This window comes from Columba livia, chromosome 1 (genome assembly GCF_036013475.1).
Source record: "Columba livia isolate bColLiv1 breed racing homer chromosome 1, bColLiv1.pat.W.v2, whole genome shotgun sequence".
In the NCBI taxonomy this organism is placed as follows: domain Eukaryota; kingdom Metazoa; phylum Chordata; class Aves; order Columbiformes; family Columbidae; genus Columba; species Columba livia.
The window spans coordinates 57,320,174-57,344,675 of NC_088602.1; the positions used below are offsets into that span (position 1 = coordinate 57,320,174).

General features: G+C 38.3%; 1 protein-coding gene across 3 annotated transcripts in view; it reads left to right on the top strand.

Annotated features, from left to right (window-relative positions):
- PCCA (propionyl-CoA carboxylase subunit alpha) overlaps window positions 1-24,502 on the top strand; it is a 286,891-nt gene that overhangs the window by 93,766 nt on the left and 168,623 nt on the right. For all 3 annotated transcript variants that reach the window (XM_065057776.1, XM_065057761.1, XM_065057768.1), the window contains exons 10-12: window positions 3,352-3,454; window positions 7,841-7,935; window positions 15,865-16,015. In XM_065057776.1, the coding sequence (XP_064913848.1) occupies window positions 3,352-3,454; window positions 7,841-7,935; window positions 15,865-16,015 (349 nt within the window). The remainder of the gene's footprint in view (window positions 1-3,351; window positions 3,455-7,840; window positions 7,936-15,864; window positions 16,016-24,502) is intronic.

Below are 24,502 nucleotides of genomic sequence, written 5' to 3' on the forward strand. Positions count from 1 at the left end.
GAGTTGGACTCAATGGTCCTTGTGAGTCCCTTCCAACTCAGGACATTCTATGATTCCCTGAGCAATGAGTATCACCCCTGGCCTGCTCCTCCCAGTTTTATACTGAGCATGTCCTTGTATGGTATGGTTTGGATCAGCTGTCCTGACTGTGTCCCCTCCCAGCTTCCTGGGAAAATTAACCCTATCCCAGCTGAACCAGCACACTTGGAAACAATGGTGCTGTGGGAGACCATTAAGGTATTGCTAAAGTTGAGGGAGGTGATATCTACTGTTGCCATGTAATTCATAGTGTAGTAATAAAAGACAAGTGTATTGGTCAAGTATGATACTATTGGTGAATTCAGTCTGTTCTCATTCCCTTTTTCATGTCTAGAAATAGCTTTTAGGAGATCTTACTCTATGACTTTTCCCCAGAATTCAAGTGAGGCAAACCAGCTTGTAGTTCTCCTGATTCTTTCATGCTCTTCTCCAAGATGAATGCAATATTTGTCTTCCTCTAGTCATTAGGAATCTTTCCCATCCTCCAAAGCCTTTCTAACATGACAGAGCCGTCCCACAGTGACATAAACTACCTCTCTTAGCATCCTATCTCGTCTAACAGACTTCTATGGGTTGATTTCTCAGGATATCCTTGATTCCATCATATTCTGCTACTAGTAATTCTTCTTTTTCAGCTCATGTAATGTCTGTGTTGAGAAGTCCCTAGCATCCATCAGAAACTTGTGGTCTTCTGTATTGGTTTTCTAGCAGATGTCAGGGAGGTTAGTTTGCTGTTTAAAAACAAAACCCAAAGAAAACCCAAAACAAACAAAAAAAAAACCACTCACAGACACCACCCCCAAAACCAAACAAACCTAAACCACTGGCAAACCAAAAATCTACTCTTCTCTATCCCAAACAGTCCACAGTCTGAAAAACCCAAACCAAAACCACACAAACACTCAGTGTCTTAGAGACTTTGAGTTGCCTCTTCCTTGATTGAGACCCTCTGTCCTGCCCCTTGGTCTAGTGTGGGGGACTGGCACTTGCAGGCTGTGAAGATGGCCCTGTGAGTGGGAGGTTAGTGAATCGCAGAATCATTTAAGTTGGAAGAGACCCTTAAGATCATAGAGTCCAACCATAACCTGGCATTAAGCCATGTCCCTAAGTATGCGGTGTTTGGAGTGTGAGTCTGTACAGAGCCCTTGCTCAGCAGTCCTCTGACCAGGTTGCCTCTTTACTTTGAGTCATAGCATAGAGGTATCAACAATGGTCTCCATGTAGGTGAGGTACATCAGCCTAAATGATTGTCTTGTCAAACATCAAGGCTTGATTAGGCTCCAGACAGCATCTTGCTTGTGTGGTAAACTGTACCTGGGCCCAGAGGGGGGCAGTGAGCTCAGGTGTCCCTGTCCCAAGTCCCCCTGCACTTCTCTTCTGGGGTCACTGAGGGCAGGAAAGTTTTGGACTTGTTTGCACATATTGGTACAGTTGTTCTGCGTGGGTTGCATCTGCCCTGCAGTGGGGCCCCATAGGGCTGTTGCTTGGTGAAAGGATAGTGCTTCAAATACAAATTCTCTTCTAGTCTAAATGGTGTGTATGTGTTTTTTTTTTTTTTTTTTTTTTTTTTTTAATATTCATAAGGACAGTCAGTAGATGAGGTTCTTAGGGACATGGTTTAGTGCTAGAGTTAGATTTTGGTTGGACTTGATGATCCTGAGGGTCTCTTCCAACTGAAATGATTTTATGGTTCTATTATTCTGTGAACTAGTTTCATCTCTGTTTGCTTAGTATGATCTCCTTAGGGAAGGTGAAGTGTGTTTATGGTAATTTTTATCACTAAACAAATGCAACTGCACAGATTTGTAAGCTGCAAACAAGGTCAGCATACCTGAGATAGTCATCCTCTTTTACATAATTTGAAAAGATTTACAGATGTATGGATTAGATAATTAGGCACCTGACTATTTTTTTTAACAAGTATTTTGGTTTAGATTTCTAATTAGCACATACTTCAATGAAGGAAAAATAGTCAATTGTGCATAAAGCTGTCTAATAGAATGTTTACAAAAGGAAACAAAGCCTTTCATATAGGAGGTAAAATAGCTCTAAATCTGTTTCAGTGAGCTCAAACACTGTGTATAACTATTTGTTACCTCACTTTATTTTTTAGACAGATCAGGTAGTGTACAGAATCACAAATTTGATGTCCTTTTTTATTAAGTGATACAATAGATTGAAGTCAGTTATGAGTTTAGTATTGTATATTTAATATGGTCTCTTAAAATTGTAGCATATGTTATTCCACAATCTTGAAAGAAGGTGCAGAAATACCCTTAAACATATTTATCTTTATACTGTGTATTTACCTATCTCATGGTTTGGTTATCTGGGTTTTGTTGGAACTGAACTCGATTCAAGGGATGGAAAGCACAGAAATTCAATTCAGTTGTGCTGTAGTTCTTGTTCAGGGCACAAATATCAGGGCTGTTGCACTTCAGTAGTCAGTCTCACAGAAACTTACCCCAAACTTACCATATGCATCAACATAAACAGGACCACCAAGCCTGTAGAAAACTTTGGTGGGGCCTTTGGGTCCCTGCATTATGGTACATCTTATGCTGAGAAAGCTGCATGTGGAGTTGTTTGTGAGCAGTTATGCTCTGTAGGAGTAATCTTTCTGCTGTGGAAAATAACAAATATAGTATCTTACAGTCTTTATTTTTGTAATTACCTACGTAAGAGAAAAAACAGGGCAAAGTATACAGAATGCACACTATAACACTCAGTTATACTTTAATGGAGGGAAAACTAGTAGTACAGCTGGTGTGCTCTGTAGAGTGAAGTATTGCATCTTCAGGTTCTGTGTTCAGTGATTGAATTTACAAGGTCTGCAATATTATATCTGCAGTTCTTTCATCTAATTAATGTGCAACTAACCTTTGCTATTCTTGACTATTAAGAGGGCTGTGTACCTTAAATAATGGTGAGCTTTGCCCTTACTTCTGTATAACAAGTACTTTGCAATTAATGGTTTTAAAAATATGATTACTTTATTACTTTTGCAGAAGAAAATGCCAACAAAGAAAGTTCACACTGACAATTGTTGGACATGTCTGGACTTTTTAAAAGCACTGAAATTCTCTTTGTTTTAAGAGTATTTTTTTCTGTCTTTATAAGAAAAGAAAGAAAAAAGGGATGCTCATTAAAGAATCAAATGCAAATGGTAACAGTTGGGTTTTGGGTGTGTGTGGTGTTTGATGGAATCTACCAGATGACTGGATTGAATAAGTGTTCCTTGTCCTTGTATACTTCAGAACTTGATTTAACTTTTAAAATACAGATTATTCCTTTTTGTTTTTGTTATTTAAGGGAAGGTTTTAGGTTTTCATCTCAAGAAGCTGCTTCAAGTTTTGGCGATGATCGCTTACTTATAGAAAAGTTCATTGATAACCCTCGTCACATAGAAATCCAGGTTTGTATTATTATTATTATTGTATATTTTTTAATTAATAAGGCTTGAACTCGTGAACTAATCAAACTCCAAAATGTTTCAAACACTCTGCTAAAAAAGCCCTAGAGGCTCGTGTTTTCCTGTGTCTTAGGCCGTTGCTCAACCTACATGGCTATCATACACAATACAGCCTTCCTGTTTTTATTCTCCAGCCTTTCTTTAGCAGGAAGACAATGAATGACACTCAGTTAATTGAGAAAAAAAAAAAAGGTTGTAGGTATCTGTCCTGAGGGCTTGAGCTTGAACTCTGGATCCTGATTGCAGTGCTTGAGCACAACAGAAGACATAGGAGTTCAAGTACTGTAACGCTTTACATTTTTCTTGCAAACTCTAGGTGGTTTTGTCAGTATTTTGAGTTCTGTTCTGAAGTGTCTAATGTTCCCTGGCAATTCAGGAAGATGCTTGTCCCATTTTGGGCAGTTTGTGTTTCAAAAATCAAGTGTATTCTCTTTAATTTCTGGATTGTGACCATTTATGTTGGTTGCTGGATCAAGTGTTAAGCCAGGTGTGCTAATGGAAAACAAGATCTGTTTGTTTTTGACAGACTCTTCAACAAAATTATTATTTTAAAATGTGTGATGTATTTGATCTTATGTAGGCACCTAAATTTTGTTTGTCAATAACCGTGAAATAATCTTTCCTGACAAGAAATCCATATGGAGTATGTCAGGTTCCTTAATTGAAATATAATTTCTTTTTGTCCAAAATATAAACTCTAAGTTGTGACATATTTTCTTTTACAGGGAGAACTTGAAGTATTTTGACAGTAATTCAATAACTAAATGAACCAACAACAGTAAATTTGATAGTGTTGGATGATTTGTAATAGAGGACTATCCAGCTTTTTTTACTCCACCAGATATGTGCCCATTCAAACCTGATGCTTCCTATGTTTTTCTTTATTTTAATTTTTGTATAAAACTTGTCTGTGCACAAGGTAACTTATTGGATATGTGAAATGAAGAAACAATCTGTAGAAGAGAAATTTAAACTCCAACTTGTTCTCTTTTGAAGGATAATGGGAAGGTATATAGCAAACACATAGTTTCAGCATTAATCTTAGATTACAAAAGACATCAGTTTACCAGAGCTTCTTCCCATATTCTGTTGCTATGGCTAATAATTTTTGGCTACCTATTTCTTTGTTTCTTTATTTTTCCTGTATGCAAATCAGTACACATTAAAGGTCTATTCCTTTCAATGCTTGCAGATTTGGGAGCTTCAGCACCTTCCTACCGACTCTTTGATACCTAAAGTTAGATGAGATTGATACCTCTCTACTTTCATGATTTGGGGGCAGATTTTACATTTTCTTGATTCCTTTAGGTTTAAAAAAGGTTCCATCAAAAAAATTAGGCACTACTGTATTTAAGAACAGACAAATGATGTCACAGACATTAAACAAAATAGTTTTGCCATTAATAATTTAGAGTTTTATTTATAAAAAGTTCACAATGAATGTTGTTTTCCTTACACAAACACTTTGATGGTACCTCTTAACAATACCATAGCATACCATTTTAACTTCATGTTCTAATGAGCTTTAGGACGTTGACCTTGGTTCATTTTCAGACTGCTAGATATACAAACAATTTGAGACCAGATGCTAAATATTTATTAATTTAGCAGTAACTTTTAAATAGAACTTTTTTTAATGTTCTCATATAGCTCCAAAGCATTGGTACTTAAAATTGTTAAATAAGGGGTTTCCTGTGTCTACCTATAAAACAATCACTTTGTAAAACATAAAAAAAGACTAAAACAATTAACAGGAAAATAGAGTCCAAATAGACTTTATGCTTGAACTGATTTGAAGTCTTGTTCTACTGAAATATCTGGTATAAAGAACCTGAGTTTAAAGTAAGAGTACGTGGAATGTCTATTACTTGGCTAAATAGCAATCCTTCAACTGTAAATAAAATTTAGATGAATATGTAGGAGAGGTTGTGATACATTATATTTAATTATTTTGGCATATAGGTGGATATTGCATATGCTAACGTCATAGTAATCTAATCTGACAAAACAGGACGTTATCTTTTAGGCATATTTAGCTGTTTAGGAAAAAAGCTGTAGCTGTGACATACATTTTAGTGAGTTGTATACTCGTATCTCATGTTATCTCAGAGATGATGATTTCAGCGTGCTGTAAATGTTTACTGAAATATAATTTTTTTGTGAAGTAGGTATCTTCTTTAGTTTCTGATCATGAAAATGGTGGACCCCAAATCAAAGTAAAAGTCTGACGCTAGGTGTTGTTTGATTTCGTAGTGGAAAGGCATTTATTTTAAGCTCCAGGTTGCTGAAATTAAGTAGGTTATAAAAAATGTCCTGAAGTGAAAGAAAATATTTGCTAGTTGGCTTGAAGAATGTTTAATTATCCCTCTCAGGAAAATACAGAAGAAAAGAAGAGAAGCACCGGAGCTCATTTTTATTGAAATATTCCAGGACTTTTTGGTTTATTTCTTTTGGTTAGGCTGAGTTCTGTGGGGAGTTGTAGGCTTCCTAACAATGAAACAGAAGTGCTCACAAGGAATCTTTCTACTTAGAGGACAGCAATTTTTTTTCTGAGTACAATGCTCTCCCCTAGATGTACTGTTTTAATATTATAAAAAACCAATAACAACAAAAATCTTTTGTATTTCCATATTAGCTTCTGTAGAGCTCTGTGACGTTTAGATCTGGGTTGGATGAGTTAGGACTTGAGCAGGAAGTTGCTTTAGATGCTGCTGGTTTTTGTTGTTGTTGTTTTGTGTTGGTTGGTTGGGTTTTTTTGGCTTTGTAGTGAGTGACCTGCTCCAGATCTGGTGGTTGCCTGGACTACCCTTCTGCTACAGCTGCTAAACCTACCACTGGGCAGTGAAGAGCTGGACCAAGCTGTAGTTTAGGAACTCCCAAACACATTGGTCGTGTTGAACTCTGAAGGGGATTTTTCCCCTAGAAAGCTCCATAAATTAATGGGAATATAGCAGAGTTTCTGAGGAAAAGCTAAGTCTGATCTCACAAAGCGTGGAGCACTCTGGGTCTGATGCTGCACAGCGCACGTGAGTTGTCTTCATGAGATCAGTGCCTTGTTTTCAGTCACATCTACCCAGATTATTCATGCATCAGCAAACATCGGTGTCACAGATGCAGGAATTCATCTTGCTTAGTGCCATATTCACTCCGTGGTGCTAAAAGGAGTAATAAATAATACAGATCCGTTGTCACAAATGCGAGTAGATACGGTTGAGTTCACACAGTTTGAAGAAGATCGTCTCCTTTTTTTATCTTGTCTGTTTTCTGTGTAGAACTGCACTAATAAGGAAGCATGAATACTGGCACAGGTTCCCACACATCAGAGTAGGAAGATGGAAAAAGTGGCTTGGAGGCAAAATTTTATAAGGAAGAAAGGGAGCAGGTGTGGTCTTCAAGGAAAGAAATTGTTCCAAGAATAAGTGTGGAGTATAACAGCATAAAACTGGAGCAAGTCTACTTGAATCCTCAAATCCAGTATCTCGCTGTTGGAAATGGCTGCACCATAGAGTCGATTTCATCAAGGAATACAGTTCCTTTTCCTTCTAGTTTGAAGTTGCAGAATCAATTGAGAGTTCTGTTATGCCAGACTTGTCTTTTTTCTAATGTGTAGTATGGGTAGTTAGATCTAGATGCTTGACTGTATGCTTAACTCTTCCATGAACTAAAGCTGCATCCAAGAACTGTAGTTGACACCTGATTCTTGAGAAATTCCTTGAAACTACTGCTCTAATTTCAATTTGGAAGTACCGGATTTTATTCTTCTTAATAAAAGATTGTCGAGTTTCTGAAGACGACTGCTGCTTTGTTAAAAGCAGGGTGCTGTGATTTATCTACCGAGAAGGCTCCACTAGTCATTGTTTCTGAAAACTTGTGTGTAATTCAGGAGCAGAATTTGGCATCTGTTGAGATTTTTCTTTCTGTCGTTGTGACAGGATACTGCTTAACAATTAGCTTCTGAGTAATTTCATTATGCAATACAATTTTAAATGCTTGAAAATGTAGTTTTAATCTTCTTTCAGTCTTTCTTTTTTTTTTTCTAATTTCTGAACTTTTTGGAGTTTCTCACAGAATTTGAAGTGAGTTCTTTTTGTGCCATATATAGGCTCTGTACAGAGGCTTTAAAATAATCCTGTTTAGAATTTGAAGGAGCATTCAATTAGTATTTAATATATAATTAATTTTTTACACTAGTGTTTTTTCACAACCTTTGTTTCTCAATTGGAAAAAAATTATTTTAAAATTAAACTAACTAAATGCTGTGTAGTAGTACAATGTCAAAAAGCCATGTGTATGCATCTCTTTGTTCATAGCAGCGTGTTATTGTTTCAGGTTTTGGCAGATAAACATGGCAATGCCTTGTGGTTGAATGAAAGAGAGTGCTCCATTCAAAGGAGAAACCAAAAGGTTGTGGAGGAAGCACCGAGGTATGTATACTAGACTCTTCATGCAGCTTCATAGTTACTGAAAGCACGTTTGGAAAGCTGCTTATTGTACAAATGCAAGCAAATTTTATTCTATTAAAAACCGCAAGGAAAATAAAATATTTAAGTTATAGTCATGCAATAGTAATGCAGTTTTGATGTTGTACTTGAGGGTGTTTTGATCTTGCTTCATTATGCCTTTCTGTAGGAAGGGAACAGGTGTTGTGTTATTTTTTTTCATTATCTTGTATAAAATGGATATGGATCTCACCAATCAAATACGTGATAAATGAGGTGGTTTTCTTAATATATCTGAAGTATTTTTCCTTTTCTTTACCATTCAACTTTCAGATTTAAAAGTAAAATAAAATATGGAATAAGTATTCATTTTACCACGGATACAGATATTTGACTACATTATAGTACTTGTGAGAGGGCCAGATAATACTGTTTATATCTATTTAAATGGCACGCAAATACTCTGCGACACTTTTACTACTCTTCATGGTAGAAAACTATAGATGTAGATGTCCAGTAACTCAAAAGTCCTAAATTATCTTAATCCCACTGATTTCAAATGAAATACATTGCTGCTGTGCAAGGTATGGCCTTGCTGTGTTTTCAGTTGCATGGTGTTCATCAGAGAATATGTGAAGAAAAAAGAACAGAAGGAAGTTCTGATTTCAAAAAAACCCATGTATAGGTATGTAACTGCCTGTGGGAATTCCCACTGTAATGTGTTCACCAGCTGGGACGGGTTTGCCGTTAATTTTTTTTTTCACAGGCCTATGTGATGCAACAATTTAGGATGTGAGGAAAAGCACATAATTTAAATTATGTTTATTTAGAAGCGGCATGTAAGTTAATATTGAATTGTGATTGTGGGACTGGCACTGTTCGTGGACTAGATTTTAAATTAAAGAACAAAGTTTAATGATACAAACCCACTAATAAATGCTTAAGTAACTGTTGTTGCTTCCCAGTAGTTGGGGGTTTCTCCAAATCCTTATGCCTAAAGATCTTACTATGTTTTTGATTGTGAAGCGTGAAGGCTTCAGGTCCCATTATAATGCCCATGTACATAAGCACTTAAGAGAGGAGAATATTTTCTCTCAGGACTACATGGAAGGTGCAGCCTGTCACTACTGCCTGCTCATTCTCTATGGCTGTGGTCAATTAAAGGGAGTGATATCACTTTCTCTCATCAGCCAGCTGTGATCAGAGTGTTTTCTTTCATCGGAAATGTCAGCCTTTTAATTTTCCTGGGCTTCTCTGTTGGAGTTGCCAGTAAGTTTTCTCATCCCTTCCTATAACTCTACAAAGGAACATGGGCAAGTCAATAGCTTCCAAAATTTGGCATGAAAACTCTCCTTCTTGTTGTTGAATGTTTTAGACCCTGCCAGACTTTTACTGACAGCTTTGGAATCCTTATCTGCTTTACAGCCACTTGCAGTTGGCTGCAGAATCCATTTATTTACAAAGGGTTACAAGATTGTTGCAGATAAACAGGCTTCTGTGAAGCACCCTGGAGACTCTAAAACCTGAGGTTAGCCCTTCCTGTGAATGCTGTTGCAGTTAATCGCATCAATTAATGACTCCTGGAAATCTTTTCTTGTATGGCTGGATGGAGGAAATATGAAGTCCTCAGTAGTCCTTTTTTTCCTCCTGTTTCAAATGATAGCTTCCATATTAAGAGCTCTGAGGTAGCTTGAAGCTATAGGAATGCTATGGGCTAAAGTGTTTATTTGTCTTTTGTACAATTCAGGGCTTTTGACTTTGGCCTCTTCTCAGCCCTCTTTTGATTTACTTTTTTCCTGCTATGATGTTATCCCAAGTACCTAGGTTAAGAGGCTGATGAGGGCCTTTTAGCTTTGCCAATAACTTCTGTGATTTTCGTAAACCTAAGTGTGCAGGTGTTGATCTTATCCTTTAGAGATCATTTCATGCTTGAATGTCCAGTTTTCATAGGGAAGTATAGGTGCTTGTAAAAACTCTCTTTTGAGGAAAAAATTCTTCAGTTCACACCCTGATGTCATTACAGTATTCAAGGGAACTCTGGTGTTCATGGTGGTCAATTCCGTAGTTTCAAATAGGAGACCAGCAAACTTTGCTTATACGCTTTTAATGTGGTCAGTTGTCCTACTCTGTCTGTTCTAGGAAGCACAGACCATAAGACACATCTGCTCATTGCCAGTTTTTTAGCTAGTGCTGGGCAAAGTTAGTGCTACGTAAAACTTCCAGTGATTTACAGTACTGTTCTTTGCTTCTAGCTTCACACCTTTTTGGAAGATGCTGTTGGCTTCTTGTTTCACCACAGAGGTTGCAGTTGAAACAGATGAGTAACTCTTAATAGTCTGTTGGTTTTTCTTAGTTCAATTTTTGTTCCTCCTCTGCCCAAACTCTTCTCTATTCATTTTCAGAGACAGTTGGTATGAGACAGCATACTTTGGCAAGAAAAAATGTGAGGGTGTAGTTGTATTTTCCTGTCTGCTAGAATGATTAATAAGGGAGTCTCCTCCATGTGAAGAAACAAGGCACATAAGCTTATCAGAAAATCCATTGATCCTCTAGGATCAATCTGAAGTAAATGGATCGATAGAAAGTAAATGTACAAGAGTCTTACCTGACTTCTTATTCAATAACTAGAACTCAAAGGAGTGCTCTGAAACTTCAGTTTTGTGAGAGCAGGTGCCCTATCTAACCATTTCAAAATCTGTTAGAAGCTTTTTAAAGCACTTTAACTTTTGCCTTACCATTTGGGTGTAGTGTCCAGCTGTTGGAGACACTTGGCTCTCTGTACGATTTGGTGCCCAAAGTTAAGATTTTTTGGAATGTTATTGTGGAGAAGTGCCATGCGAAGGCCCTACCACTCAGTCTGATCATCCAGCACTGTCCTTTGCTGCAGCAGTCAGAGAGATTAAACATTTGATCCATCATGGAATATCATTTAGAATCGTAGAATAATTTAGGTTGGAAAAGACCTTGAGATCATAGAGTTCAACTGTAAATCTAAAACTGACAAATCCACCTCTAAACCATGTCTCTGAACACCATGGCTACCTGTCTTTTAAATACCTCCAGGATGGTGACTGTTGTGGTTTAACTAGGGAGGCAGTTACACACCACACAACTGTTCACTCACTCTCGATGCAATGGGATTGGGGAGAGAATTGGAAAAAAGGTAAGACTTTTGTGTTGAAATAAAGACAGTTTACTAGCTGGAAGGGAAAGTAATAATAATAATAATAGTGGTAATAATAATAATCATAATGATGATGATAAAAGACTGTACAAAACAAGCAGTGTACAATGCAATTGCTCACCAGCTGCTGACTGATGCCCAGCCTGTCCCTGAGCAGCAGCTCCCCAGCCAACCTTCCCCCTAGTGTATATGCTGAATATGGCATGATATGGTATGGGATATCCCTTTGGTCAGTTGGGGTCAGCTGTCCTGGCTGTGTCCCCTCCCAAATTCTTGTGCACCCCCAGACTCCTTGCTGGGAGGGCATTATGAGGAGCTGAAAGGCCCTTGACTTAGTGTAAGCATTGCTCAGCAACAACTAAAGTATCAGAGTGTTATCAGCATTATTCTCATCCTAAAGCCAAAAACACAGCACTATGCTGGCTACTAGGAAGAAAATTAACTCTGTCCTGGCTGAAACCAGGACACTTCCAACCATTTCTCTGGGCAGCGTTTTCCTATGCTTCACAACCCTTTCAGTGAAGAGGTTTTTCCCAATATCCAATCTGAACCTCCCCTGGTGCAACTTAAAGCCATTTCTTTTCATTCTGCCACTTGTTACCTGGGAGAAGAGCCCAACCCCCTCCAAGCTACAACCTCCTTTCAGGTAGCTGTAGACAGTGATAATGTCTCCCCTCAGCCTCCTTTTCTCCAGGTCAAGCAGCCCCAGTTCCCTCAGCTGCTCCTCATCAGACTTGTGTTCCAGACCCCTCACCAGCTTTGTTGCCCTTCTCTGAACTCTCCTCAGCACCTCATTGTCTTTCTTGTAGTGAGGGGCCCAAAACTGAACACAGTATTTGAGGTGGGGCCTCTAACCATCTTATCTCAAAATGCTGAGCTTCAGTACATTGGATGTTAAACCTTCTTTCTACATTTCCAGGCCTTTCCTGACAAGTAATGATGGAACAGTGCCTTGCCGTTGTGTTTTGCACTAGCGTGCAAGATCCCTATTAGCATCTGCAGTGAGCAAGTCCTTACGACTTGCTGGCTGCCTGCTTAGTCTCCTTTGTTGTCTCTACTTTTCTCTAGTGATTCCATGTCCTCTGGGTTAAACCTTAGCATCCAGGACTTACAGAATAAGGCGATTTTTAGGACAGTGTCTCAATTTCTCAAAATTTTCCCAAGTTTCATCTCAGGCAGGAAATAATTTGTTTGTTATGTTTTTTTATCTTCCTAGTTGCATACATTCAGAGTTGAGATTGCCTTATCTATCCTAGATGTTAGTTTTGCGGCGTCTTTTTAAATTGAAAGACGTTCTTTCAGTTTCAGTTCAAAGGACAAAAATGTTTCTTTCTATTTCTGCCTGTGACAGAAAGATCTAAGAGGCAGGAGATTTAAAAGGGAGGCTAGTTTACCAGTAAGTGGCTGCATTAGAATGCAAGTGAAACTGTTCAACTATTTTTGTGACCTTTTATGCATGCTCCATTGTTAGCTTCTCTCAGCAATGTTTCTTTCCTTGGAAGGTGCACAGACAGCAACTTCTTTTGCTTGCTTTCTCCAAGCACTAAGCTCTCTCTGAAAGATCTCAGTATGATACCAAGTACTTCAGGATCATATTCCAGATTAACTGCCAAGGTGCTACTTGAAGCTACCGCCAATTTGAATGTATATAGGCAGTAACTTAGCAGAAAGGTATGTTATTGAACTGGAGTCTATGTACAGGCTCTCTTTAGAGTTGTGCTACATGTACATTTACATCTACATTTCCTATCACTGTCTAGAAAATCTTGAAGGATTTGGGGTTAAGAGAAACAGTGAGCCTGTTGTGTTTGTGACTGTGTACATGATTCATAGGTGGGCACACTTTAGATGTGAGGGCGAAACTGTGTTCTCAAATACTTTAGCATATTTATGCCCATGGTGTCATAGTACATAATAAATATGTCAAAGGAGAAAAAGGAGAATGTTATTTTTTCAGGTAAGTAATTTTTTAAAACTAACAGTATGCCTGATTATTTTCTATGAGCAGATAAACTGACCCTGACATTTAGAAAAAGGAGGTACTGTTCTCTCCCAGTGTAGTGGTATTTTCAGAGGAAGGGTAAATGTTTTTGATATGTGGGGTTTTTTTTGTTTTGTTTCTTTTGTCTAAGCTGAGCAGCGCATTTCCACTGACAGTGTAAAGGTCTGTACTTTTCAAAATCTCAGCCTTATGTGTGAGTGAAGGTGATGGAGATATTTTGGGAAACATTATCTGATAAACTAGTAGCGGAGAGGTAACATCTTGCCCATGTGGTCATCTCTTTGGATGTAGAAACAATGGATCAAACCAGTTGTATTGTCTTTGATCAACTATACAATAGCTTGAAGAAGGCTTTGGGAGTGAAATGTCAGGTCTGATCTTATTTTTTCATTTTGGTGCTTTTATCTGGTGAATCCTTTTTATTTTGCAGCCTTCATGCTGCCATAGGAGCTATTTGGTCAAAAAAACTAACAGGTTTATGTGTGAGAAAAAGGTTTGAAGTCGGGCTTAAAATACAGTGTTTTCAAGCGATACCTAATTAGATTGGAGAGTGTTATTTCAGTTTTAAAAGGTGCATTGTATACAAAAGGTAGAACAGTGGAGGGGAATAGGAAAACTTTGGTTAATTAACCTAGCTGATTGCAGGGATGATCCAGTCATTTTAGAATATAAAGCTGAACCACGTGGCAGAGATCAAGTTTACCAGTGTGACACCTCTGTTCCATTCTTTGGCTACAGCAGGAGGTGAAAAGAGAGATCTCAGACCTACATTTAACAAACACAGGGAAGACACCACTGTAATAAAGGGGAGTAACTGTCTTTCATCCATCTAAGAAGTAATAATGGTTATTCTAGAAATAGAGTATGAATCCGTTATTGAGAAGGTTCTGTTCTTCATAAGCCACTTATCGAGCTTTCATGATCAAAGCTCTACAGAATCCCCAAGTTGAATTATAGATTGTTGATTTTGTGTCATGTATTATCCTCTTATTGAATCCAAATGAGAAATATTATGAAACTCTTTTACATTACCAGTGCCTATTTTGATAGGTATGACACAGTTTTATACATCTTAGGTTTTCCCCTTTGATTCAGTGTAGGATCTGATAGCTTTCTTGGGATCAGACTTGACTTCCTTTTCCTGTTGATCCCATTGTTTGCCAAGAAATAGTTTTTTTCCTAAATTCCAAAGAATGCTTGCCCTATTGTCCATCAGAATCTGCCCATGTAGGCATCAGAAGGATGGAAGTGCTAAGTAGAATTTTCCCTTAAAGAAAAGGAATCCATTGTCTCCCGGTTTGTCTAGATATTTCCTTACTTTTTTTTTGTGTCACGTCAAATCTGGTTTGTTGTGACAGAAGTCTCTAGCTCTTCTGTGTGAGTTTAGGTCTCCGTGGAAAACCCCATAGTAAGTACTGAAAGATGAGTCCTGACCTAGCGCAGGCTTCTGAGTCCAGTCCCCGGCCCCACATGGAGCTTTGCTGACTTTGATGGGGCTATTTCAGATACATGGAGGCTCCTGATTGCTCCTTTGCAGAATTAGGACTCACTGTTGAGGACACCTCAAAAATTACATAACATTTGATATTTTCTTTTTAAACAGTAACTTAGAAGTAAGGCAGAAATGACTTCCAATTCCCTTAAAAAAATACTTTTAAAATGATAGCTGTGTTATGTGCCTGATGTAAGTCACTGTAGAAGTATAACAAGGGTATTTACAAGCTCTAATAAGATGAACAACTACATGTCGTCTTTCATTGAAGGTCAGTATATTAGGGTGATGAGCAACCAGTTTCACAGCTTTGATGGAGTCACAGAAATTTCTCTAGCTCTAAATTAACACCCTGCACAGGTTAATCTAAATCTGAATTTGCAGTACAGAGCAGAATAACAAGCAGAATATGTACCTTCCCGAGTCTTGCCGATTCACTGTGCCACTGGAAGTGGCATGTTGCTCTCCAAGAATGAGAAGGTTTGACATTTGGGCAGTGGTCACTGGTTCCCGAGGTGGTCGCTGAGCTGCTCTTTGGGTGCCCTTGAATGCGTCCAGGATTCATGGAAAGGAATGAATTACAATTAACAAACATGGATAACTAGTCTTCAGGTTACAAGTAAAGCTGAGAGAGGAAATAAAGAGCATAAGGGTTTAAGTCATGATATTGTTGACAGTGTTTTATTAATAGTTAAATACTATGAATGCCTTAATTTGTGCCATTGCAGTCTTAAATAAGAAGCCTGAATAAATACTTCATTAATATCCAAAACTTCTTTATTGTATAGAGTACTTATGAAATGGCATGCTGTTTTAATTCAGCGTCAGAAAACCAATTCCCTTTAGACCTCCTGTCTGTATTTTGGCATTCATATTTTCATTGGATGTATTTTTTAGTTACAGTGTTTCTGCAAATAGACGTGCCTTTTAAAAAATCCTGGATTTGTATGTATTTATTTTCATTTAACTTACTTAGAACTCAGTGTTCTAAAAAAGTTGTGTTCTGTTATATTATTTTTAAAGAATGCTGTTATTTATCCTGAATTTCCAGTACTTTAGCAGTATATCTTTTTAAGAACAATATAAATGTAAAGGCATACATTTTACCGTCTTGACATGTTTTCATAACGTAAATAATGCTGTCCTCTTTTGGTGGTAGTTTAAGCAGAAGATGAAATGATGTTATTAGTATTTTTTTCTTTTTAACTAAAGAAAGGCATTGTTTCTCTATTGTAGCACTTTTCTAGACCCTGAAACTCGAAGAGCAATGGGAGAACAAGCAGTAGCTCTTGCCAAAGCGGTAAAATATTCCTCTGCTGGAACAGTAGAATTCCTTGTGGACTCCAGTAAGAATTTCTACTTCTTGGAAATGAATACTAGACTTCAGGTAAGAAAAACAGCTCTTCAGATTCCGAAAGGTGTTATTTAAAAAAACAAAACATAACCTCCTTGCATACTTAGGGGTCTGCTCCTGCAAAGACGTACTCATAGCTAACTTGACGCATGTGAGCGCTTCCCACTGAACTCAAAAGATCTACTCGCTTAAATAAGCCAGTGTATACAAGACTTTGCAGCGGTGAGCCTTTACACAGCACTCAAGCATTCAGAGCTTTTGCTCTTTGTTACACTTGACCTAAAGACCTTGCAAGAGGTCACTGTTAAGTGCCACTGTGAGTTCACAGTAAGTGGCTAGCCACTGTGCTCTGATGCTTTTCCCCACTGGTCCCTGAAGTTTCTTTTTTATTTTTTATACTTGAATGATGGCTTGCTGAGTTCCTCTAGGAGGGCGATTAAAACTATATGTGTATATCAGCAATAAAAACACTAGCAATCTGCATATGATTGAAATGGCGACTGGAATGCAACTGTGTAAAAAGCATGCTGACACAGTGTAGGATTTTTGTAACAACATGGACAAGCGGTGTTTTGTGGAAAACCCTCTCTACCTCTTTTTTGACTGTTGTAGTGCATTTCTGAGAAAACGTACACGTGACTTAAAGTCTGGATACCATTCTCAGAGACGGGAAGAAAGTTCAACTTGCAAGCAAGTTCAACTCAGTTCCATCATCTTCGTCCTCCTTTTCTCACTTTGTTAAATAATGCCAGTAAGGCTGAAATGTGGAGTCAAGGAATAGAGTGCTTAACTTTTTACTCTGTTTTAGCTACATTTTGTCAGGGCTGTGTCCTACCTGCTGCTTGTACGTGTGGTCAGTGGTAGAGCATGAAGAGATCCTCGTAATTCTGACATCTTTCATGACTTTGCATAGTGGCTGGGTAAAATTATGCTTTGGGTAAAGAAGTGAAAGATGATTTGGGGTACAAAAGGGGAATGGGGGTGTTGCAATCTTCCCTTGTGCCAGGGGAAGTATGCTGATAAGACTTCCCTTGCAGGGCAGCAGTGCTTTTGAAATTAGTCATAACGGGTATACTTCGTGTGCTTTTGCTAGAGTTTGCTAGGCACCATCTGGCCTACCTTAGACTCAGTTAGAGAGGGCGGTTGTTAATGGCAATGTGTAGTTCATTAAAATACTGTGGAGATTTTCTGTCTCTTTAGTCGTGTTCTTTACACTTTCCTTAATCTTTCAGTTTTTGAGAGAACACTTTTTAGTGAGTTGTGTTCTTGTGTATGTAGAAGAAAATTTGTGTTTTTCTGCATAATCCACCAGAAGCTCAAAAGCATTTCCTTGCTGTAGTATGTAATTATCTATCAGTTCCTAAATGCAATTAGTGATGGAGTGTCCTTGGAATTGATTCTTTTTGTGATTTATTTTTAAGATGTTAGCTTTGGTGTTTTGTGGTGTCTTCCCCCTGCAATGCATTGTGGTAAGTGTTCGAAGTCCCAAACCTCCAACTTATTTAATTGTAGAGGTCTCCACATATGTAGTAAGAAAGCTTTCACAATTCTGTCATTAATGACTTTAAAGACTCCTTTTGAAAGATAGCCTAAGCAGTTTGACAATCCCCTATAATAGCAGACTCATTCTTTCCAACTCTTAAAGAAATTTACTAATCTTAAATTACGGTACTTGTGTAGATATTCTCTAATTCCTCTATCCTGACTGTGTATTGTCTCTAATTAGCGTTTCAACTTGAGACTGGAGAGTAATAATTTTGTCTGATTCTTCCCCGATTGATCTGTCACTTCTCCCAGGTGTCAAGCTTTACTTTCTGTTTAGCTAACAGTTATGCAACTAACATCTCATTCTTGCTCCCTTCTATTAAGAGCCAAACATAGAAGCTCTGATGACGCTTGTACAGATTTAACTTCAGAACCAGGAGAGTCTCCAGATGTCCCTGTATTGCTTCAGTCTTTTCCTTTTGCATCTCTTAACTGTGAACAGTGGCTAATAGGCTCACTTGCCCTGTTTTTGCTGAACGCTCCATAGTTGAAAGGGCTTTCCTAAATGATGGACATCTGATCCATAAATGATTCTCCTAAGGTCTTTGTCACTGTGTATTGCAGACACAGCTACCTGACAGCATCATCAGAACATGTCTACTAAATGATGCGGTTTCCTTTGTCTGTTTCAACATTTCAGCAATCTCTAATCAAATCACCGTAGCCTTTTTACTTTAGATACAAACTTCAGAATATACTTGCATAAAGCTAACTAAATTGTGTCCAACACTTCGCACTGCCTGCTGATTTTCCCCCTCCTTCCCTTTGGTGTATCTGTCAGATATCTTCCAGTGGTTTTTGGAAATTATTTTGCTATAATTGTGAGTTGTTATTATTTGGCTGTCTTTTTGAGAAACTCTTTGGGAATATACCTTTTCTGCTATATAGTTCTGCAAAAAATATAAGTAGCACTTCACAGGAAGTTTATATTTTATTTCATTTTTGTGTTAAGTGTTACTGCAATAAAATATGAGGTTGGAAAGCAAAAAAAGTTGGTGAATCAGGTCCATTGTGTCTCTTGTATGCTACACAAATCTGTTACAGATGTTTCACTCCCTCCAAGTGATTCAGCTAGAATGATTTATTCTTCGCTGTTGGCAATGTACTTTTTGTTGTATCTGCTCTTCTGCCATTTTTCAGAGGCTAGCCAGTAAGTATGAGACAGGAGATTGGATAATTGCACAGCAAAACCAGTTATTCTTGCTTTTCACAACAAAACATAGAAATATCTGCCCTAGCAGCTACAAGAGAACTGCACATTGTCATTTAGGGTACTTTTGGAGTGGTTTTCAGGCAGCTACTATGGTTAGGATTGTTGAGGCAAACCAGATGTTGAATATCCTGATTCTTTATAACTCCTCACCCTGCATTGTGCTTTCTGGTACTTAGTTGTCATCAGCCTAATCAAAGGCAGTCATAATCCAAAATAGCCGAAGAAGAGCTTTGAAATAGATAAAAAGATTCTGACCCCTTAGATTTTTATAGCCTTTTTAGCTTCCAAATTGTATCAAAATCTCTTTATCACACTACTGTCAGAAATGCTGGCTTTCACCAGGAAAGTCTCTGTTGCTTTTCACTGGAAGACTGGAAATGCTCCGCTTTTACTCTCTATGGAGTCTGTAAATAAAAAATATCTGTTAACATATGCGCATGCAGTGTGGCTAAGCTTCTTCCATGTGAATCAGTTGGTGACAGCAAATGGAAAATATCATGTATTGTAGAAGTTTGTAGTACCTTGAAATCAGAAGCATCTCTCATTGGCTTGTGGAGAACTGAGAAAAGTGCAACAAGCAGCATGAAGAGAGCACTTACCCTGAATACAGGTTGTACATCTGTGTCTCAGGTCTGCTCCTGACCTTCTGCCTCGCTCACGCATGGTGCCATTTAAATACCAAGTGAGCACTCCCTTCCTCCTCAACACACGACCACATTTGCTTAGAGTAGTTTGATTGAAAAGATCATTTCTATGGACTGTATTCAGCATGGTGGAGTTGAGAAATATGGTAATTTCAGCAGCAGTGTGTTTTCTCCTCGTGTGACAGTTTGAATATGTTGGTCACAACTTTTTAGGGAATAGAATAATTTTGTGGAATACTGTGATGTGTTTGTAAGAGATTTCCTGAAAGCAAATAGCATATCTCTATATTTTTATTTTACAGTTAATTGTAGTGTGAGTATATTTTCTGTAAAAGTTTTCAAGTTCTTTTAAAGTAAATTCTAAGGCATAAGGCGAATGTAAATAAACCTCAGTACACCTGTAAAACATTACCCAGTGTTGAGGTTTTTGTTTATCACTTCCAGCGTTTTCATCAGATTTTACTGATCTTTGGAAAATGTTATATTCCAGAGCTTTGTCTTGGCACAAAACTGCCTGTGCCTCATGTGAAAGGAAGAATTTTTACATGCAGCATGTCTCTTTATTCCTCCCTCATAAAAGTATTAAAAAGCAGGGCCAGGAAATGTCTAGAAGCACATAGAAATCCTGTTGGTGATTGTCTTGAGTTCCGCTACTTACAAGCTCTTGGATCTGACAGTCTCTTAATGGTATCTGTGTTCTGTTGCACATCATTAGGCAGCACCTGCTGCACGTTTGCTCAGCGAAGGAGAGAAGTGCTGGAAAATATTGCAGCTGCACTGTATAAACAGTAGCAGCAAAATCTAAATAGCAAAGCGATGAGCTGAGTCTGGATTGCCAGCTGAAACCGCAGAGAGGTGGTGACTTTGGTGTCCGTAGCAGACCCATGGGACGGCAGGAGCTGGTTGTGTTGTCTCGGTGTAAGTGTCTGGAGGATGAATTGTGATCGGTGGTGGGCAGGAGCATGGGAGCAGTGAAAGGGGCTGTCAGGAGTTGGAAGAGGAGATTTCGGCAGAGTCTGAATGGCGGGATTTCAAAGTAAAGTCTCAAGCGACTGTTTCTGCTGTTTGCCGAGACTCTTCATATTTCTTAATACTTGGAATCTTGTTTTACTGTGACACTTTGCTTCAGTCATTTTAAATAGGCTAACGAACAGTGTCAGATGGTAAAGACTTTCAATTGCTGCTAACCTGGACTGAATTTGAACTACTGACCTAAAGGTGAAAGGTCTCTTATCCCATTACCAATCCCCTAAGCCCACCAGAATCCATTCTGCACACAGTTTATACCAGCTGTTCATGGCCATTTTTAGAACCGAAAGAAAAGGTGATTTTGCTGCCAGACAACACTTCTTCACACAAGAGGGTCAGCCGACAACAGTTAACCAGATTTTTGCCACATTCTTGCCTCCTAATGCAACTTCCATTATGTAGCTACTGGTTGTCTGCTTTTCAGGCTTCCCAAAAGAACTACAGAAAAGCATTGCTAATTGTTGTTGACAGAAGAGAACGACATTGTTTGTGTAAGTCATTGAATCTGAAAGATGCCATTAACAGTGCTGCCAGGGCATGGAGTGATATCTTAGAGACAACATTACCACGTAACTATCATGGAATACTATTAAAAAAAGTAAGAGAGAAAGGAGGCTCCCCTCCATTTTTAATAAGTAGTGAAACAAAAGATCATTCTTCAAAGGGTACATTAGTTTCGTTCCTTTGGTGAATTCGATGTAAAGAAAACCGAAGAATGGCTGCAGTGTGACCAGAGCCACCTTGAACTAAGTGCTCTGAGAGGGCTTTAGTAGTGCTGCTAAACATAGCAAAAGCAGGAATTACATCTTTTAGGAAAGAAAGTGTAGGTTTTGTGGGTGCAAGTTACTTCATCTTGTTACATGGAGTAGGCAGTGGAAAGGAAATTGTACAGAACTACTGAATTGTGATTTTTTTTTTTTAAGTGCAGGATGTTGATTGAGAAAGTTATGTTGAAATTGTGAGCTAAATAACTTGTTAATATAAAGTGTGCGCTGTTTGTTTAAAACAGAAAGCACAGACTCAGTATTCATAGGCTACATGATTGATTTCTTGCCCATGTCCGTCCACTACAATAAAGAAACAAGTCCTTGCAAAGAAAAATTGAGAAAACTGAAACAATTATTATTGCAAGATAACTTCCTATGATGCAGTAGATTAAATATTTTTTCAAAGATGTTGTATGCTATGATTAAAAGATTAGTTGGAACCAAATGTCTGCATTAGTTTTTATTTCTGCAGTATCTTAGGAAACAGCAAAATAAGTCTACCCTGAGCATCTTAGTTTATGGAAATTTTTGTAGTTCCGGTTGCACACAGTTCTTTGACAGACTAATAAATCAGAAAATAAAAAGCAACTGTTATTGTGTACTATGTCTATAGAAAAGGACATCATAGGATATTGCCTGTTATGTATTCCTGTGTGCTTTCCATTCTTTCCTGCATTAATCTGAACGTTGTCTGTTGTCCAGCTGCCTTTCTGAAAAGCTGTTTTTTACAGTGTGGTCCCAAACCGCGTCCATATACATGTGAATTATTTTGTGGAAAGAAGATGTGACCCCAGAGTGATCCTGCTCGTAGTAGTCAGGAAGCTGTCTGAAGAGCAGAACATGTGTGCCCCTCTGTTGTTCTGTTCTCCAAAACAGAAACCAGGCTTACTGAAATAAAGGGCATCGAGGAGCATCTGTAAGTTGGTGGGTTTGGGTCAACTGATACTGGATTTGGCTGCAGCAGAAAAGCCTGTGGGACTCCACGTGAATCATGTTTCCTAGAAACTGAGGTGTATGTTGAAAGTTAGTTTTGAGATTATTTGTCTGAATGTAAAGGAGTATATGACACCAACTAGGGACTTAAGGTAGTAGGGATGACATAGGCTGTAGTTTTGAGTTTACTGAAATTTAGATTTCTTGGCTGCTGTGGTCTGCTTGAATGCTCCAGCTGGTGTGTGAGTAACTCAATGCCTTATGCACACAGGGGCAAGAGAGCAATCTGTGTGAGTAACCAGAAGGGTTTGCTGTTATATCTCAATACCTTGTTGGTCTTGAGAAAAATGTGTTCTGAAATTATTCCCCTGAATATAAGGGGAGCAGTTATTGCTAATTTACCTCTTGGCTCCAATGGTTCATAAAAACTGTGTGTCTGTTTTTATAGCTGTGGATGGACCCCAGTATGGTGAAGCTTTAAGACCATTGGCAGTCACAGAGCAGGAGAATTAGCAGCTTTTCCATACTGTTCTGGGGATGGATGCTAACTGTACTGCGATGTTGGCAGGCTCACTTAGCTATTATGTACCTGCTTCACCATCTAAAAGCTTGGGTTTAGTTATAATTTTCTTACAGGCTTTGCTACCAGTGTCTCTTGCTGTATAAACTGGAAGAGGTTAGGGAAGCAAAACCACTGGTCATGCTCACAGGGAGTCTGATTGCTGTGAGGTGTCTGAAGAAGAGCAAAGCCAGTATGAAGGGAAAGCACTTTGTCCTTTACCCCATATGGATATTGCTGGCCATAATGGGTATGGCTTTGAGGACTTGAAAGCAGGAATATAGGTGGCATTTTTCAGAGAAAGAAGTGTGTGTGGATCACAAAGTGGGGAGCGAGACTTTTTTAAAGGAGGTGTGTATTGTAGTTAAGTGTGTTGAAATGATGACTTGTTATGAATTGTTTATGACCAGACTTGGTATAAATAAAGGACCTGTTAGTAAAGGAGATATTTTTGGCAGCTGACTAATAGAGTTATTGCTGATCAATTTTTCTGCTTGTCCTGTTGAGAATAAGGTACAGCTGCCTTGATATAGCTATGATCCATAGACTGCTGCAGACATGTCTGGTTTTGCCCTTTTTATAAAGGACAGAGATAATGTGTGAATTTACCCACTGTGGTATAACTGTGCCACCACTGGCTCTTACCTTATCGACTGGGGCTTCACTGGCAAGATCTTAGATCGGCTGACTACAATATTGAGTATGGCCCAAAGCTAAAGAAGGTGATCAGTTGAGTGTGATTCAGCTCCATTTGTGACTGCTCTGGCATGCATCTCTTTAAAAACTTAGTCCTTGACTTCCACAAAATGGCAAGTAAAGGCTTTTGAAGAAGTGTAGCGTAACATTAATAGAAGAAAATAAAAGAGGCAGGCAAAACAAGAGTGATGCCTGAAGTAGAAGGGTGAAAAGTAAAAGAGGAAAGCCTTTAAAGCCTAGCATTTAATAGTGATTTAAAAACAGATGAAACAGTTACTTTAGTCCAATGGCTGCAACAGTTATTGTGGAGTTTTCTTAAGTAGGGAATGATGATGTTTGTGTGTTATTTTTTTGGGAGGGGAAGAAAGAAGAAGGGGGTCTAATTTCTTTGCTTGTCCTACCCTTATCCTTCCTTGCTTTGTAAAAGATCGGAGCTTTAATTTCAGACCCTGTATATGTCTTTCTGTGGGTGGTTCTTGCACCTCCGAAACCTCATTGCAGGGTGCTTGTTGAACCTGGATATGGCATTACTGCTTTGTTAGTGCCCTTTTGTACTGTACACTGGAGCATATTCTGTATAATGCTTGAAGTACTGACCCCCTTCCACCCTCCTTTGGCCAAAAGAAAAATGCAAATGCTAAAACAAGTGTAGTTTGAGCAGCACACCTCACTGAAAGGTCAAAGTTACAAATAAGTAAAATTTCAAGGTAAAAATTATTTTCTACCCCATTTTTGTCATCTGATGGTCTTAACGTATACTAAAATGCATTTAAAATGTATTTGGTAGCCCAGAACTAGTGACATGATTGGTACTGTCTGCATTATACCTAAACAGCACTAGTTGAAGCACAGTCCTAAAAGAAGTAGAACTTCTCATTCCAAAAAAACCCTCAAAAAATTTTCTGCATCATATTTTCTGAATGCGGTTTTGTGTGCGGACACAAAGGGAGTATTTTGAAGAAACAGAAGAAAATATTGACCAAGTCAAAGATCTGTACTGAAGAATGGATTAAATAAATGTTTGTGAGTTGTGAGAACCAAACAACAAAAATATTTTTCTTTCCAGAAACATTCCATCCATCAACAATAAAACTGAAAACGACAATGAAGCTGTTGAATCCGGAATGCCGGTTG